This window comes from Babylonia areolata, chromosome 20, assembly GCF_041734735.1.
Source record: "Babylonia areolata isolate BAREFJ2019XMU chromosome 20, ASM4173473v1, whole genome shotgun sequence".
NCBI lineage: Eukaryota > Metazoa > Mollusca > Gastropoda > Neogastropoda > Buccinidae > Babylonia > Babylonia areolata.
In genome coordinates, this window is record NC_134895.1 from 1,122,025 (window position 1) to 1,140,159 (window position 18,135).

The 18,135-nt window shown below is 47.2% G+C and overlaps 1 protein-coding gene across 4 annotated transcripts in view; it reads left to right on the top strand.

The window, feature by feature from the left end:
• LOC143294983 (nuclear factor 1 A-type-like) overlaps window positions 1-13,458 on the top strand; it is a 55,508-nt gene extending 42,050 nt beyond the window's left edge. For 2 of the 4 annotated variants that reach the window (XM_076606511.1, XM_076606513.1), the window contains 4 exons: window positions 5,739-5,922; window positions 6,885-7,039; window positions 8,829-9,042; window positions 11,979-13,458. In XM_076606511.1, coding sequence (XP_076462626.1) covers window positions 5,739-5,922; window positions 6,885-7,039; window positions 8,829-9,042; window positions 11,979-12,163 — 738 coding nt within the window. In that variant the 3' untranslated portion in view covers window positions 12,164-13,458. The remainder of the gene's footprint in view (window positions 1-5,738; window positions 5,923-6,884; window positions 7,040-8,828; window positions 9,043-11,978) is intronic. The other 2 variants (XM_076606512.1, XM_076606514.1) reach the window with 1 other exon arrangement.
• Window positions 13,459-18,135: the final 4,677 nt, after the last annotated feature.

An 18,135-nucleotide genomic window follows, 5' to 3' on the forward strand; every position in this document is an offset into this window, starting at 1 on the left:
GTGGGGGAACGTGATGAAAATAAGGCACACATTGTGGGGGAACGTGATGAAAATAAGGCACACATTGTGGAGAGAACGTGATGAAAATAAGGCACACATTGTGGGGGAACGTGATGAAAATAAGGCACACATTGTGGGGGAATGTGATGAAAATAAGGCACACATTGTGGGGAGAACGTGATGAAAATAAGGCACACATTGTGGGGGAATGTGATGAAAATAAGGCACACATTGTGGGGAGAACGTGATGAAAATAAGGCACACATTGTGGTTGGAAAGTGATGAAAATAAGCACACATTGTGGGGAGAACGTGATGAAAATAAGGCACACATTGTGGGGGAACTGTGATGAAAATAAGGCACACATTGTGGGGAGAACGTGATGAAAATAAGGCACACATTGCTGTGAGAACGTGATGAAAATAAGGCACACATTGTGGGGAGAACGTGATGAAAATAAGGCACACATTGTGGAGAGAACGTGATGAAAATAAGGCACACATTGTGGGGAGAACGTGATGAAAATAAGGCACACATTGTGGAGAGAACGTGATGAAAATAAGGCACACATTGTGGAGAGAACGTGATGAAAATAAGGCACACATTGTGGGGGAACGTGATGAAAATAAGGCACACATTGTGGGGGAACGTGATGAAAATAAGGCACACATTGTGGAGAGAACGTGATGAAAATAAGGCACACATTGTGGGGAGAACGTGATGAAAATAAGGCACACATTGTGGGGGAACGTGATGAAAATAAGGCACACATTGTGGGGGAACGTGATGAAAATAAGGCACACATTGTGGGGGAATGTGATGAAAATAAGGCACACATTGTGGAGAGAACGTGATGAAAATAAGGCACACATTGTGGGGGAACGTGATGAAAATAAGGCACACATTGTGGGGGAACGTGATGAAAATAAGGCACACATTGTGGGGAGAACGTGATGAAAATAAGGCACACATTGTGGGGGAACGTGATGAAAATAAGGCACACATTGTGGGGAGAACGTGATGAAAATAAGGCACACATTGTGGAGAGAACGTGATGAAAATAAGGCACACATTGTGGGGAAAACGTGATGAAAATAAGGCACACATTGTGGGGGAACGTGATGAAAATAAGGCACACATTGTGGGGGAATGTGATGAAAATAAGGCACACATTGTGGGGAGAACTTCAATACATATGTAGCTGTGTTGTTTATAAACCGAGTTTTGAAACTGTTGTCTGCTTTACGACATGTGCTGTGAGTTGAACTACGGTTAGTAGCCAGCTGAGCACTTGGCTACACACACACACACACACACACACACATATATATATATATATATGAATCATTAAAGTTTCCCCCGAAACAAGTACAAATAATGATGATAAAAACAGTTATAGTAATCGTTTTACTGATAGATAAAATAGATAAGAACATAAAAAGACAAGAGAGGCAAGGCCTTCAAGACTCACTTGTGATACACTTTAAAAAAAAAAATCCAAGCTTTTTATGTGTTGAGTATAATTTCAAAATGTAATGTTTAAGATGAGAAAGATCAGTTTAAAGCAAATTAAGTCCCCTAGCATTAATTACAGAGTAATTTCCCTTTTTTACTATCTGCACCAAAACGTTTGCAAAATAAATAAAACTTCCATGCTTAGCAAAAGAAAATCCTGTTTGAACAAAAAATGATAATAATGACTGCTCTTGTTGTTGGGTCAGAATATCAGATCAAAGTGCCAAGTTTAGAGAATACAAAAAATATAAATATAACAGTAAATGCAGTTTGCATATAATTAGGCTTCATTTTTTTTTTTTTTTTTTTTTTTTGTGCCCATCCCACAGGTGCAATATTGTTTTAAACAAGATGACTGGAAAGAACTGAACTTTTCCTATTTTTATGCCTAATTTGGTGTCGGCTGACAAGTATTTGCAGAGAAAATGTCAATGTTAAAGTTTACCACAAACACACAGACACAGACACACACACACACACACACACACACACACACACACACACACACACAACCGAACACCGGGTTAAAACATACTTACTTTGTTTACACAAGTGAGTCAAAAAATAATCTGGACTGTGAAGAAGTTCAATACCAGTTCCATTTGACATTGAAAAAAAGGGGGTTCCAATAGGTTTGTGGCTTGAATGATATGTGTTGCATTTTGTTGATTTTTTTTCTATTTTTAATTGTCAGGACATATGTAAATTTTCATTTGTAATTACAAAGTGTCCTGGGTTTAAAATGATGCATTAAATAAATAAATTGAAGATGTTTGCTGGCAAAAAGAAAAGAAATTTGTAAAACTGTCATTGTGGTCTCTCGGGATGCTTAGTCCTCCCCAAACTAGATTCTGCAGTTTTATTCTCTCTCTCACACACACAGCCACTCGTGGTCTGGTCTGGTCCTGTCCTGTGTGGTCTCTTCTTGCTATGTCTTGTCATGTATTTTTGAGGAGGGAAATGGAGGTACAGTGATGAAGGAGCCTGCCTGACACTGTGAGCTGTGTGCTGCCATGATTGTTCCCCTTGGGGGCTGGATGGGGGCTTTTTCTGTTGATTGTTTCCCTTGGGGGCTGGATAGTGGCTTTTTCTGTTGTTGGTGCCATGATGGGGGCTGGATAGTGGCTTTTTCTGTTGTTGGTGCCATGATGGGGGCTGGATAGTGGCTTTTTCTGTTGTTGGTGCCATGATTGTTTCCCTTGGGGGCTGGATGGGGGCTTTTTCTGTTGATTGTTTCTGTTGGGGGCTGGATAGTGGCTTTTTCTGTTGTTCATGCCATGATGGGGGCTGGATAGTGGCTTTTTCTGTTGTTCGTGCCATGATGGGGGCTGGATAGTGGCTTTTTCTTTTGTTGGTGCCATGATGGGGGCTGGATAGTGGCTTTTTCTGTTGTTCATGCCATGATTGGGGCTGTATAGTGGCTTTTTCTTTTGTTGGTGCCATGATGGGGGCTGGATAGTGGCTTTTTCTGTTGTTGGTGCCATGATGGGGGCTGGATGGTGGCTTTTTCTGTTGTTCATGCCATGATGGGGGCTGGATGGTGGCTTTTTCTGTTGTTGGTGCCATGATTGTTTCCCTTGGGGGCTGGATAGTGGCTTTTTCTGTTGTTCATGCCATGATGGGGGCTGGATGGGGGCTTTTTCTGTTGTTGGTGCCATGATGGGGGCTGGATAGTGGCTTTCTGTTGTTGGTGCCATGATGGGGGCTGGATAGTGGCTTTCTGTTGTTGGTGCCATGATGGGGGCTGGATAGTGGCTTTCTGTTGTTGGTGCCATGATGGGGGCTGGATGGGGGCTTTCTGTTGTTGGTGCCATGTTGTTGGTGCCATGTTGTTGGTGCCATGTTGTTGGTGCCATGATGGGGGCTGGATGGTGGCTTTCTGTTGTTGGTGCCATGTTGTTGGTGCCATGATGGGGGCTGGATAGTGGCTTTTTCTGTTGTTGGTGCCATGATGGGGGCTGGATAGTGGCTTTTTCTGTTGTTGGTGCCATGATGGGGGCTGGATGGGGGCTTTTTCTGTTGTTGGTGCCATGATGGGGGCTGGATGGTGGCTTTTTCTGTTGTTGGTGCCATGATGGGGGCTGGATAGTGGCTTTCTGTTGTTGGTGCCATGATGGGGGCTGGATGGGGGCTTTTTCTGTTGTTGGTGCCATGATGGGGGCTGGATAGTGGCTTTTTCTGTTGTTGGTGCCATGATGGGGGCTGGATGGGGGCTTTTTCTGTTGTTGGTGCCATGATGGGGGCTGGATAGTGGCTTTTTCTGTTGTTGGTGCCATGATGGGGGCTGGATGGGGGCTTTTTCTGTTGTTGGTGCCATGATGGGGGCTGGATGGTGGCTTTCTGTTGTTGGTGCCATGATGGGGGCTGGATAGTGGCTTTTTCTGTTGTTGGTGCCATGATGGGGGCTGGATAGTGGCTTTTTCTGTTGTTGGTGCCATGATGGGGGCTGGATAGTGGCTTTTTCTTTTGTTGGTGCCATGATGGGGGCTGGATAGTGGCTTTTTCTGTTGTTGGTGCCATGATGGGGGCTGGATGGGGGCTTTTTCTTTTGTTGGTGCCATGATGGGGGCTGGATGGGGGCTTTTTCTGTTGTTGGTGCCATGATGGGGGCTGGATAGTGGCTTTTTCTGTTGTTGGTGCCATGATGGGGGCTGGATGGGGGCTTTTTCTGTTGTTGGTGCCATGATGGGGGCTGGATAGTGGCTTTTTCTGTTGTTGGTGCCATGATGGGGGCTGGATGGTGGCTTTCTGTTGTTGGTGCCATGATGGGGGCTGGATAGTGGCTTTTTCTGTTGTTGGTGCCATGATGGGGGCTGGATAGTGGCTTTTTCTGTTGTTGGTGCCATGATGGGGGCTGGATGGTGGCTTTTTCTGTTGTTGGTGCCATGATGGGGGCTGGATAGTGGCTTTTTCTGTTGTTGGTGCCATGATGGGGGCTGGATAGTGGCTTTTTCTGTTGTTGGTGCCATGATGGGGGCTGGATAGTGGCTTTTTCTGTTGTTGGTGCCATGATGGGGGCTGGATAGTGGCTTTCTGTTGTTGGTGCCCAAGTGCAGGGAAAGTGAAGGTCTTGTTTTGGGTGTACCTGGCCCATGGTGACCTGACATGGATAGCTCACTGCGGACTGCCAGCTCTGAGACTGCAGCAAACTGGTGTGCAGGTGGTGGTGTGAAGTGTGTGTCTCTGGCTCACTGAATTCCACACTGTACAGACCCAGTATGGACATACCATGGCAGTTAGTGTGTGTACAGCTGGTGTTGTATGTAAAGTGTGTGTCACTGGCTCACTGAATTCCACACTGTACAGACCCAGTATGGACATACCATGGCAGTTAGTGTGTGTACAGCTGGTGTTGTATGTAAAGTGTGTGTCACTGGCTCACTGAATTCCACACTGTACAGACCCAGTATGGACATACCATGGCAGTTAGTGTGTGTACAGCTGGTGTTGTATGTAAAGTGTGTCTCTGGCTCACTGAATTCCACACTGTACAGACCCAGTATGGACATACCATGGCAGTTAGTGTGTGTACAGCTGGTGTTGTATGTAAAGTGTGTGTCACTGGCTCACTGAATTCCACACTGTACAGACCCAGTATGGACATACCATGGCAGTTAGTGTGTGTACAGCTGGTGTTGTATGTAAAGTGTGTGTCACTGGCTCACTGAATTCCACACTGTACAGACCCAGTATGGACATACCATGGCAGTTAGTGTGTGTACAGCTGGTGTTGTATGTCAAGTGTGTGTCTCTGGCTCACTGAGTTCCACACTGTACAGACCCAGTATGAACACAACATGGCACTTAGTGTGTGTACAGCTGGTGTTGTATGCAAAGTGTGTCTCTGGCTCACTGAATTCCACACTGTACAGACCCAGTATGAACACAACATGGCACTTAGTGTGTGTGCCATGATAAATTACTGTCTGGCTGGATGTGTGAGCAGAATTGTGTTTGTAAGTTTAAATTAATTGTCATCATAATGTTTAAATCTTGTTTTACACATCAGTTTTGTTGATTGCACAGCGCACCTGGGCATGTTTTACGTGGAAAGGCGCTGTATGAATTAAATTGTCCTTATCGGCATGTGTGTGTGTGTGTGTGAATGTGCATGTGTGTGTGTGTGTGTGAATGTGCATGTGTGTGTGAATGTGTGTGTGTGTGAATGTGTGTGTGTGTGTGTGTGTGTGAATGTGTGTGTGTGAATGTGTGTGTGTGTGTAGCAGGCTGGCCATTCGTCTCCCACACTGAAGAGTCCCACCAAGCTGCAGCAGTTCTTTGCCCCTGGCATGCTGCCCCCTCCCCCACCTCCTCCCCCCAACCTGGCGCGGCCTGTGGCCATCCTCAAGTCGTCTGACGGACAGAGCACCTTGGTGTCTTCAGCCAGTGTGGCTGTCGCGTCCACAGGTACGGCAGTGCTGTGGTCAGCTCACTTGTCTCTGTCCAGTTTTTTTTGGGGGGGGTGTTTGTTTTTGGTTTGTTTGTTTGTTTTCTTTTCTTTTTAATATGATATTTTCACTAACACATACACAACATAATGAGAGGGATTTCCCTATAGGATTTCACTGTTGGCATGTAGCAGTTCTTTTGTTATACTTTGTTTTGGTATTAATCTCTTGAGTTCCAGATGTGTACATATATATCCACTGAAATGTATTGTATGTATATATGTATATATCCATCTCGCCTCATTTATTTTCTTTTTTCTATTTTAAAGTTGCTGTGTCCCATTAGGCACCAGTAGGAAACCTTGATACGTCTGCTTTTATTATTCTTGATGGGCAGCACCTGATCACACTTCGTATGGTCATTCTGGGATGTAGTTTTTAGTACCCCTCAGAAATTCAGATGACTCTTTCGAGATGGCAGGCAACGAACTACAACCTGGTCTAAGTAGGTTGAAACAGCAGCATGTTGCAAAAGAATTATGAGATTTTGCCACCCAGGATCTTGTAGAAGCTTTGAAAGTCATTGATGACAATGAATTTTCCTTTCATAAAAGTATGGGTTATGTATACTTTCTTGCAGTTGTTTGTGTATGAATTTGTTTGTATTTTTTTTTCCACATTGTTATCGTCCTGTCCAGAAACCGCTTTGCAAATGGGCAACAAAAGCCAGAAGGATGCATGGCGCTGTCAGATTCAAGACATGCTGTTTGGTCAAGCGGCCCATGGACCATGGTCCAACAGTTTCAATTTTTTAGAAAAAGAAAAGGTCTGTCGATCCCACCCATGGGGGTGGAGTGAGGGGAGGGGGGTATGGAGAGTATGTGTGAATTGTGCCAGTGTTTGGTTCCATAAAGGCAGTAATGCCCCAGTGATGTATGCTGTATCCTGATGAGGACAGTGTGTCTTTGTGGTGTCCTTCAGCCTCTGGCATTTCGACAAGCAGCTCCCAAGGGGAGGGGTCCAGTCGCTCCCCTCCCTCCTCCCCTGGCCACCAGGCGGTGATGTCCAGTCCCTTCACTGTGCTGTCCACCAAACAGGAGCCGGGGTTCGCCCACGTCCACTCCCAGGGTCACCAGGTCAGTGCATTGTCTCCCCTGTCCTTTTCCCTGCACACTGTCCTCCCTTTACTGAGGTCAGTACAGGATAAAGCATTGTCTCCCCTGTCCTTTACCCTGCACACTGTCCTCCCTTTACTGACGTCAGTACAGGATAAAGCATTGTCTCCCCTGTCCTTTACCCTGCACACTGTCCTCCCTTTACTGAGGTCAGTACAGGGTAAAGCATTGTCTCCCCTGTCCTTTACCCTGCACACTGTCCTCCCTTTACTGAGGTCAGTACAGGATAAAGCATTGTCTCCCCTGTCCTTTACCCTGCACACTGTCCTCCCTTTACTGACGTCAGTACGGGATAAAGCATTGTCTCCCCTGTCCTTTTCCCTGCACACTGTCCTCCCTTTACTGAGGTCAGTACAGGATAAAGCATTGTCTCCCCTGTCCTTTTCCCTGCACACTGTCCTCCCTTTACTGAGGTCAGTACAGGATAAAGCATTGTCTCCCCTGTCCTTTTCCCTGCACACTGTCCTCCCTTTACTGACGTCAGTACAGGATAAAGCATTGTCTCCCCTGTCCTTTACCCTGCACACTGTCCTCCCTTTACTGACGTCAGTACAGGATAAAGCATTGTCTCCCCTGTCCTTTTCCCTGCACACTGTCCTCCCTTTACTGAGGTCAGTACAGGATAAAGCATTGTCTCCCCTGTCCTTTTCCCTGCACACTGTCCTCCCTTTACTGAGGTCAGTACAGGATAAAGCATTGTCTCCCCTGTCCTTTACCCTGCACACTGTCCTCCCTTTACTGAGGTCAGTACAGGATAAAGCATTGTCTCCCCTGTCCTTTTCCCTGCACACTGTCCTCCCTTTACTGACGTCAGTACAGGATAAAGCATTGTCTCCCCTGTCCTTTTCCCTGCACACTGTCCTCCCTTTACTGAGGTCAGTACAGGATAAAGCATTGTCTCCCCTGTCCTTTTCCCTGCACACTGTCCTCCCTTTACTGAGGTCAGTACAGGATAAAGCATTGTCTCCCCTGTCCTTTTCCCTGCACACTGTCCTCCCTTTACTGAGGTCAGTACAGGATAAAGCATTGTCTCCCCTGTCCTTTACCCTGCACACTGTCCTCCCTTTACTGAGGTCAGTACAGGTAATGACTCTGTCGCCTGTGTGTTGTACAGATGTATTAAACCATTATACAGGTGGCCTGTATCGTATTGTATTGTATAGATGTATTTACACTGTTGTACAGATGTATTATGCTGTTGTACATGTGTATTACACTTGTACAGTTGCAGCTGTAGAGGTGTATTGTACTGTTCAACATGTGCATTGTTGTGTAGGTGCAGGCCTGTATTATGTTGTACAGGTGAATGCCTGCAGTGTACTGTTGTCCAGGTGTTGGCCTGCAGTGTACTGTTGTATAGGTTTATTGTTCAAGACAAGTGGTGACCTGTTTTACTGTTTTAAAGGTGTATTTTACTGTTCTACAGGTGTTGGGCTGTAATGTACTGTTATACAGGTGCAGGTGTTTCGTACTGTCATGAGGTCCTGGCCTGTGTTATACTGTTACACGCATGAATTTCACTGTTGTTCAAGTGTATTTTGCTGTTGTCCAGGTGCAAGTATATTGTAGCATCTTACAGGTGTTGGTCGATATTGTACTGTTGTACTAGTGTATTGTAGTGTTGAACAGGTGTATTGTAGTGGAGTGTGTTACACTGTTATTCAAGTGAATTGTTTGCTGTGAAGGAGAATTTGGCTGTTGTTCAGGTGCATTGTACTGTTATGCATGTGCATTGTACTGTTTTACACAGGTGCTGGCCTATCCCAGTCTAAGTCCTGGCGGTGGCATCAGCGGAGTGATCTCCCCCACCACCCTCAGCCTGATTACCTCCCCTAGAACAACGCCTCGCACGACACCCATCCCCAAGTGGGCCACGCAGTTCATTCCACTGGATGAAAACGTGGAGTACAGCACTCTGGCCAACATTGTGCCCACAGTCAGTGCTGACGAGTCTCTGCTGTCAGGTGAGTTGTCAGGTGTCTCTGCTGTCAGGTGAGTTGTCATCATGTGTCACTGCTGTCAGGTGAGTTGTCATCATGTGTCACTGCTGTCAGGTGAGTTGTCATCATGTGTCACTGCTGTCAGGTGAGTTGTCATCATGTGTCACTGCTGTCAGGTGGGTTGTCATGTGTCTCTGCTGTCAGGTGAGTTGTCACGTGTCTCTGCTGTCAGGTGAGTTGTCATCATGTGTCACTGCTGTCAGGTGGGTTGTCATGTGTCTCTGCTGTCAGGTGAGTTGTCACGTGTCTCTGCTGTCAGGTGAGTTGTCAGGTGTCTCTGCTGTCAGGTGAGTTGTCATCAGGTGTCTCTGCTGTCAGGTGAGTTGTCATCAGGTGTCTCTGCTGTCAGGTGAGTTGTCGTCAGATGTCACTGCTGTCAGGTGAGTTGTCATGTGTCTCTGCTGTCAGGTGAGTTGTTATGTGTCACTGCTGTCAGGTGAGTTGTCATCAGGTGTCTCTGCTGTCAGGTGAGTTGTCACGTGTCTCTGCTGTCAGGTGAGTTGTCATCAGGTGTCTCTGCTGTCAGGTGAGTTGTCATCAGGTGTCTCTTCTTTCAGGTGAGTTGTCGTCAGGTGTCACTGCTGTCAGGTGGGTTGTCATGTGTCTCTGCTGTCAGGTGAGTTGTTATGTGTCTCTGCTGTCAGGTGAGTTGTTATGTGTCACTGCTGTCAGGTGAGTTGTCATCAGGTGTCTCTGCTGTCAGGTGAGTTGTCAGGTGTCACTGCTGTCAAGTGAGTTGTCATCAGGTGTCTCTGCTGTCAGGTGAGTTGTCAGGTGTCTCTGCTGTCAGGTGAGTTGTTATGTGTCACTGCTGTCAGGTGAGTTGTCATCAGGTGTCTCTGCTGTCAGGTGAGTTGTCAGGTGTCACTGCTGTCAGGTGAGTTGTTATGTGTCTCTGCTGTCAGGTGAGTTGTTATCAGGTGTCTCTGCTGTCAGGTGAGTTGTCAGGTGTCACTGCTGTCAGGTGAGTTGTCATCAGGTGTCTCTGCTGTCAGGTGAGTTGTCAGGTGTCTCTGCTGTCAGGTGAGTTGTCGTCAGGTGTCTCTGCTGTCAGGTGAGTTGTCATGTGTCTCTGCTGTCAGGTGAGTTGTCAGGTGTCTCTGCTGTTAGGTGAGTTGTCATGTGTCTCTGCTGTCAGGTGAGTTGTCATCAGGTGTCTCTGCTGTCAGATAGGTTGTCGTCAGGTGTCTCTGCTGTCAGGTGAGTTGTCGTCAGGTGTCTCTGCTGTCAGGTGGGTTGTCATGTGTCTCTGCTGTCAGGTGAGTTGTCATCAGGTGTCTCTGCTGTCAGGTGAGTTGTCGTCATGTGTCACTGCTGTCAGGTGAGTTGTCATCAGGTGTCACTGCTGTCAGGTGAGTTGTCGTCATGTGTCTCTGCTGTCAGGTGAGTTGTCGTCATGTGTCTCTGCTGTCAGGTGAGTTGTCGTCAGGTGTCACTGCTGTCAGGTGAGTTGTCATCAGGTGTCTCTGCTGTCAGGTGAGTTGTCATCATGTGTCTCTGCTGTCAGGTGAGTTGTCATCAGGTGTCTCTGCTGTCAGGTGAGTTGTCATCAGGTGTCTCTGCTGTCAGGTGAGTTGTCATCAGGTGTCTCTGCTGTCAGGTGAGTTGTCATCATGTGTCTCTGCTGTCAGGTGAGTTGTCATCAGGTGTCTCTGCTGTCAGGTGAGTTGTCATCATGTGTCTCTGCTGTCAGGTGAGTTGTCATCATGTGTCTCTGCTGTCAGGTGAGTTGTCATCAGGTGTCTCTGCTGTCAGGTGAGTTGTCATCAGGTGTCTCTGCTGTCAGATAGGTTGTCATCATGTGTCTCTGCTGTCAGGTGAGTTGTCATCAGGTGTCTCTGCTGTCAGGTGAGTTGTCATCATGTGTCTCTGCTGTCAGGTGAGTTGTCATCAGGTGTCTCTGCTGTCAGGTGAGTTGTCATCAGGTGTCTCTGCTGTCAGATAGGTTGTCATCATGTGTCTCTGCTGTCAGGTTGGTTGTCATCAGGTGTCACTGCTGTCAGATAGGTTGTCGTCAGGTGTCTGCTGTCAGGTGGGTTGTCATGTGTCTCTGCTGTCAGGTGGGTTGTCATCATCTCTGCTGTCAGGTGAGTTGTCGTCATGTGTCCACTGGGACAGTTATAGAAATAAACATGCGTGCACTGAAGGCCTGACTGGTGTGTTGGGATATGCTGCTGATCAGGCAGCGTGCCCAGCAGATTGTGATGTAGCATGTATAGTTCTGTCAGTGCATTTGTATGGTTTTTGTCAATAACCATAAGAAACTGAAAACTGAAAATTATCTTGTTTTGAAAATCAGTTGCAGAGACTGTCAGGTTGGATGTTAGTATTGTACAGTACTGAGAACTTCAGACTTTCCACGTTTGTTAGGGTCTACTTACTTACCAGTTGAATGACACAGGAAACGAATGATGAGCGCCCAGTGGCAGGCATCAGTCGGCTGTAGTCATGTAGGCAGCATGTTGTGCAAATGACCTCAAGTTTGTGAAGCGCTGAGGGCAACAGGTAATGGCCAGTCATTTTTAGTTTCTTTCTGTTGACAGTGAAAGCTTTTAGAGAATGTGTATGTGCCCTTGATTATTTGTGTTTAAGTGACCAATGTATTTTTCTAGTCTTTCCTAGCCTTGTTGTATTAACATCCTCTCACCTGTGTGTGTACATGTGTGTGGTGTGTGTATGTGTGGTGTGGTGCTGTATGTGTGTTCATGTGTGTGTATGAGGGTGTATGTGATGGTGTGTGTGTGTGTGTGTGTATTTGTGGTGTATTTGACCGTGTGAGTTTGTGTATGTGGTGGTATGTGTGTGTGTGTGTGATGATTTGTGTATGTGTGTGTGTGTGTGTGCATGTGATGGTGTGTATGTGTGTGTGTATGTGATGGTGTGTGTGTGTGTGTGTGCAGAGCGATACCTCTCAGCGGTACAGAGTGGAGAGGGGATGGACTCCAACGGCAGTGGGGGACAACCAGTGCACTCGGCCCACACTGTCCCCCTGTCCTCCCCTCACCCCCACACCCCTCACCCCCCCTCTGTTGCTGCCCCCCTGTCTCCAGTGGACACGTCCCCCAAGCCCCAGCCTCAGTCCTAGAGCCCTGACTGACCAGGGGACAGATTGTGACCATTGTACCTCGGTTAATTAATCACGTTCTTCCAGACACACAGCACCTGCCCTCTGGAAGAGACGCCTAATAAGGAAAGAGTTGTGCATGGCAAGAGACACCATGTGGCAGGACAGAGTAGGCCCAGAGATGTCTCCACAGTAGTGTGTGTGTGTGTGTGTGGACTGGGCAGTGGATGGAGCAGACAAACACTGGCACAGTGCTTGGCTTGGCTGTGATAGTGAAACGTTTCACCTTCTCTCTGGGCGGCCCATCGTGGGGGGGACTGGGCTGGACACAATGGGGCTTGTTGAACTTTTTGTGTGATCTGTGACCGTCGTAGCGTCACCAGCTCTACTGACCCTAGACAGTAGCTGTTTGGAGAGGTTGTTTTTTTTTTAACAGCTGTGATGTATCTCTGTCAATATCTTGCTTCACTTAATCAATGTTGTGTTGATTTCATTCTGTATCCCGGTCAGATTTGTTGTGTTTTTGTTGTTGTTGTTGTGGGTTTTTTCCTCCCCCCCTCCCCCCAGCATGTTTACAGTTTGTCACATGAGTGTAACTTGATTGGTGGGCTTGGCCTTTAAACAGTCAGCGCAGGTGAGGCAGCGATTGCCAAGGGTGTTGCGCACATCATCTGTGTGTGTGCTTGTGTGTGTGTGTGTGCGTGTGCACATGTGTGTGTGTGTCTGTGTGTGTGTGTGGACAGGGTCAGGTCATCAGGAGAGGGGTAGGCCAAGCAGACAAGTTCAGCACACAATCGTGAACAGTTTGAACACCTTGTAACAACATCTGTAAGCATCAAACTATGCAAACTGTTGGTTATTCTATACATACATATATATATATCTATATATGTTGCGCATGTTATTTATTGATACAGAGTGTCTTTCATCCTGTAGTGCTGTGAGGTCCGCTGAAGGGAGGAGGGAGGGGGGTAGAAGATAGTAGGGGGAGGGGGGGGGGGCTGCTGGTGTGGTGTGGACAGGTGCTGTCAGTCTGGGTGTGTCTTCTGTCTGTCAGCCCTGGTGTCTGGAAGCAGTGGAGTGAGGGGTGTGGTGGTGGTGGTGTGTGGTGGTGGTGGTGTGGAGAGCAGTCCACTTGCTGTGAGGGGAGAGACGTGCTGACCAGTGGAGTGAGGGGTGTGGTGGTGGTGGTGGTGTGGAGAGCAGTCCACTTGCTGTGAGGGGAGAGACGTGCTGACCAGTGGAGTGAGGGGTGTGGTGGTGGTGGTGGTGTGGAGAGCAGTCCACTTGCTGTGAGGGGAGAGACGTGCTGACCAGTGGAGTGAGGGGTGTGGTGGTGGTGGTGTGTGGTGGTGGTGGTGTGGAGAGCAGTCCACTTGCTGTGAGGGGAGAGACGTGCTGACCAGTGGAGTGAGGGGTGTGGTGGTGGTGGTGTGTGGTGGTGGTGGTGTGGAGAGCAGTCCACTTGCTGTGAGGGGAGAGACGTGCTGACCAGTGGAGTGAGGGGTGTGGTGGTGGTGGTGTGTGGTGGTGGTGGTGTGGAGAGCAGTCCACTTGCTGTGAGGGGAGAGACGTGCTGACCAGTGGAGTGAGGGGTGTGGTGGTGGTGGTGGTGTGGAGAGCAGTCCACTTGCTGTGAGGGGAGAGACGTGCTGACCAGTGGAGTGAGGGGTGTGGTGGTGTGGAGAGCAGTCCACTTGCTGTGAGGGGAGAGACGTGCTGACCAGTGGAGTGAGGGGTGTGGTGGTGTGGAGAGCAGTCCACTTGCTGTGAGGGGAGAGACGTGCTGACCAGTGGAGTGAGGGGTGTGGTGGTGGTGTGTGGTGGTGGTGTGGAGAGCAGTCAAGTTGCTGTGAGGGGAGAGATGCTGACCAGGCTGTGCTGGTCCTCTTCAGTAGAAATACAAGATCTTTGGATTGGCTCAATTAATCTGAATGCTCTGGTTCTTCCTTTTGGTTCCTGGCTGTCACCAGGCGGTCACAGCAGCCCTGTTTGGGCTGAAACACACCACACATCCTGTCAGTCTTCCTGGAAAACTCTTGTTGCGATGGTTATGTTGGTTGTGGGTTTTTTGTAGTCAGTTTTCCTTGATTAGCAGTTCTTTAAAAAAACAAAGCATCAAAACAACACCACCTTGAACAACACCTTGACAAGACATGTTCTGTACAAGTCTTTAACTTCCATTTATTGGTCAGCTGTATATAAGGTTTATGACTTTTTCAGATTAGTGTGGTCTGAGTGTCAGATAACAGTTGAGAATGATAAAAAAAAAAAAGAACAAAGCAGATTTTGTGCAGTTGCAAGCTGTAGACGTTTAGAGATGATGTTAAGACACTGCTGCCATGATATTTTGATTGAAGTGGGTGCTCAGAACATACCTCTAATTAAAGACATAGCAAGGCTGGCTTGGACTTCATTATGTTTTAATGTTCTGTTATTGTGTGATAGAAATAAGATTGTGCAAAACAAATTATATTTACAGTAAGGTGGATGTAGGAATTTGTGTAATTACTAATACAAAGTAGATACGCTACTGATTGACTTCACAGCTGAAAGTAGTGGTTTGAGAACACAATATGTTCAGTGTTTCATTCTTCCTATGGTCGTCACCATCTTTGGAACACAAACTGATTCAGAGACCAGGTGTTGGTAGGGGGATGGGGGGGTGTGGAGTCCTGGCTGGCTGTCCCTTGGGTGATGTCTGGTGGGAAGTCTTGGCTGGCTGTCCCTTGGGTGATGTCTGGTGGGAAGTCCTGGCTGGCTGTCCCTTGGGTGATGTCTGGTGGGAAGTCCTGGCTGTCTGTCCCTTGGGTGATGTCTGGTGGGAAGTCCTGGCTGGCTGTCCCTTGGGTGATGTCTGGTGGGAAGTCCTGGCTGTCTGTCCCTTGGTGATGTCTGGTGGGAAGTCCTGGCTGTCTGTCCCTTGGTGATGTCTGGTGGGAAGTCCTGGCTGGCTGTCCCTTGGGTGATGTCTGGTGGGAAGTCCTGGCTGGCTGTCCCTTGGTGATGTCTGGTGGGAAGTCCTGGCTGGCTGTCCCTTGGGTGATGTCTGGTGGGAAGTCCTGGCTGTCTGGATAGGGGAAAGTCCTGGCTGTCTGTCCCTTGGTGATGTCTGGTGGGAAGTCCTGGCTGTCTGGATAGGGGGAAGTCCTGGCTGTCTTTAGAGGGAGGAAACAGTCAGCAGTCAGGTTGAGCAGGTTTTCAATTCTTCTTCTTTCCAAATAGAGGGAAGCATTTCTGATGTTGACAGCATCAAAGATAGCAGCTTGGATTTCCTTTCTGTTTAAGTTGATACAAAGGTGGAATGTCAGGAGGGAATAGCAGCCACTGATTGGTGTCAGGTTCAGTGTAAAGAATGTCAGGAGGGAATAGCAATCACTGATTGGTGTCAGGTTCAGTGTAAAGAATGTCAGGAGGGAATAGCAGCCACTGATTGGTGTCAGGTTCAGTGTAAAGATTGTCAGGAGGGAATAGCAGCCACTGATTGGTGTCAGGTTCAGTGTAAAGAATGTCAGGAGGGAATAGCAGCCACTGATTGGTGTCAGGTTCAGTGTAAAGAATGTCAGGAGGGAATAGCAGCCACTGATTGGTGTCAGGTTCAGTGTAAAGAATGTCAGGAGGGAATAGCAGCCACTGATTGGTGTCAGGTTCAGTGTAAAGAATGTCAGGAGGGAATAGCAGCCACTGATTGGTGTCAGGTTCAGTGTAAAGAATGTCAGGAGGGAATAGCAGCCACTGATTGGTGTCAGGTTCAGTGTAAAGAATGTCAGGAGGGAATAGCAGCCACTGATTGGTGTAGGGTTCAGTGTAAAGAATGTCAGGAGGGAATAGCAGCCACTGATTGGTGTAGGGTTCAGTGTAAAGAATGTCAGGAGGGAATAGCAGCCACTGATTGGTGTCAGGTTCAGTGTAAAGAATGTCAGGAGGGAATAGCAGCCACTGATTGGTGTCAGGTTCAGTGTAAAGAATGTCAGGAGGGAATAGCAGCCACTGATTGGTGTCAGGTTCAGTGTAAAGAATGTCAGGAGGGAATAGCAGCCACTGATTGGTGTCAGGTTCAGTGTAAAGAATGTCAGGAGGGAATAGCAGCCACTGATTGGTGTAGGGTTCAGTGTAAAGAATGTCAGGAGGGAATAGCAGTCACTGATTGGTGTCAGGTTCAGTGTAAAGAATGTCAGGAGGGAATAGCAGTCACTGATTGGTGTCAGGTTCAGTGTAAAGAATGTCAGGAGGGAATAGCAGCCACTGATTGGTGTAGGGTTCAGTGTAAAGAATGTCAGGAGGGAATAGCAGCCACTGATTGGTGTCAGGTTCAGTGTAAAGAATGTCAGGAGGGAATAGCAGTCACTGATTGGTGTCAGGTTCAGTGTAAAGAATGTCAGGACGGAATAGCAGCCACTGATTGGTGTAGGGTTCAGTGTAAAGAATGTCAGGAGGGAATAGCAGCCACTGATTGGTGTCAGGTTCAGTGTAAAGAATGTCAGGAGGGAATAGCAGCCACTGATTGGTGTCAGGTTCAGTGTAAAGAATGTCAGGAGGGAATAGCAGCCACTGATTGGTGTCAGGTTCAGTGTAAAGAATGTCAGGAGGGAATAGCAGCCACTGATTGGTGTCAGGTTCAGTGTAAAGAATGTCAGGACGGAATAGCAGCCACTGATTGGTGTCAGGTTCAGTGTAAGATGGGCTGGTGAGCGCTGACTGCTTCAGCTGGTGGATGGGGGGAGGAGGGGTGGTGGCTGACGGCTGACATTGGGGACACATCACGGACAGTTGCCACACAGACTGTCAGGAATGGGGCAGGGGATGACGGAGGGGTCTCTCTACCTGCTGAATGGGTCTGTGGTTGTCATTGTGATCAGAACCCATCTCCAGAAAGTGTTTTATCTGCTTTTACCATCATTTATTTGGTTTTGATCATTATGTCATTTTTTTCTTGCTTTTGTTTTGCTTGTTGGTCCTGTTAATAAAGGAAACCAGTACATTTTACGTGTGGATCGTAGAGTTTTTAAAGTCATTTTTCACATGATAATGGTGTGCCTCTTTTACATTAATTTGGTATGCTATCTTTAACATATTTTATTTGTTGTTTGACATAATTATGGTGTGCTTATGGTGTTAACTACAATATTGTGAATCTTGCTGCATGCTTTTAAGCATCCCATCAGGATATGATCATTGTCAGTTTTGGGGGACTTCAGATGGAAAACAAAAATCTTCATTGGCATTTCTGGAGTGTCAGTCGTTTCAGGATTGTTGTGATATGGTTGGGGTTGCTGTTTGTGGGCAGTGGTGGATGTGGATGTAGGAGGTTACAGCGCCCTACAGTGTTGGCGTGTGATGATTTCAGGGGTTTGGGGGAGGTCATCCTAACACTACTGGCTGAATAAGATGTTGATTCTGAACAGAGTTAAGGGCTTCTATGCTTTGTTGTTAATCATCTTTTTTTTCTATTTCTTTCATGGCATCTATGCAAAAATTTGTTGATGAATCTTTTTATTTTATTTTGAAGTGATCAGTGTGGAAATGCATAGTCTTGTGTTATGCACATACACATTCACTTGTGTACTTCAATATGTTTTGTTATGTATATGCTGCTATATTCTTTTTGATATAGATTTGTTATGATGTATTTTGGAAGAGAATGGTTGAGTGGTGTGTCTGTATACATAGTTGTGGTTGGAGGTAGAATATCATGATGATTTATTTTTCTCACGTCTTTCAGCCCTTGCCTGTGTCATGTGGTGTTAGGTTTTCTGCTGTTTCAGTCCACACACACTGGGGATGTTGTTTTCTCCATTAACCAGTACTGTAGTCAGGTCATTCAGACTGTTCAAGACAGATCAGTATGTTGTTAACACTGCAGCCAGGTGGTACAGACAGTATGTTGTTAACACTGCAGCCATGTGGTTCAGACAGATCAGTATGTTGTTAACACTGCAGCCAGGTGGTTCAGACAGATCAGTATGTTGTTAACACTGCAGCCAGGTGGTTCA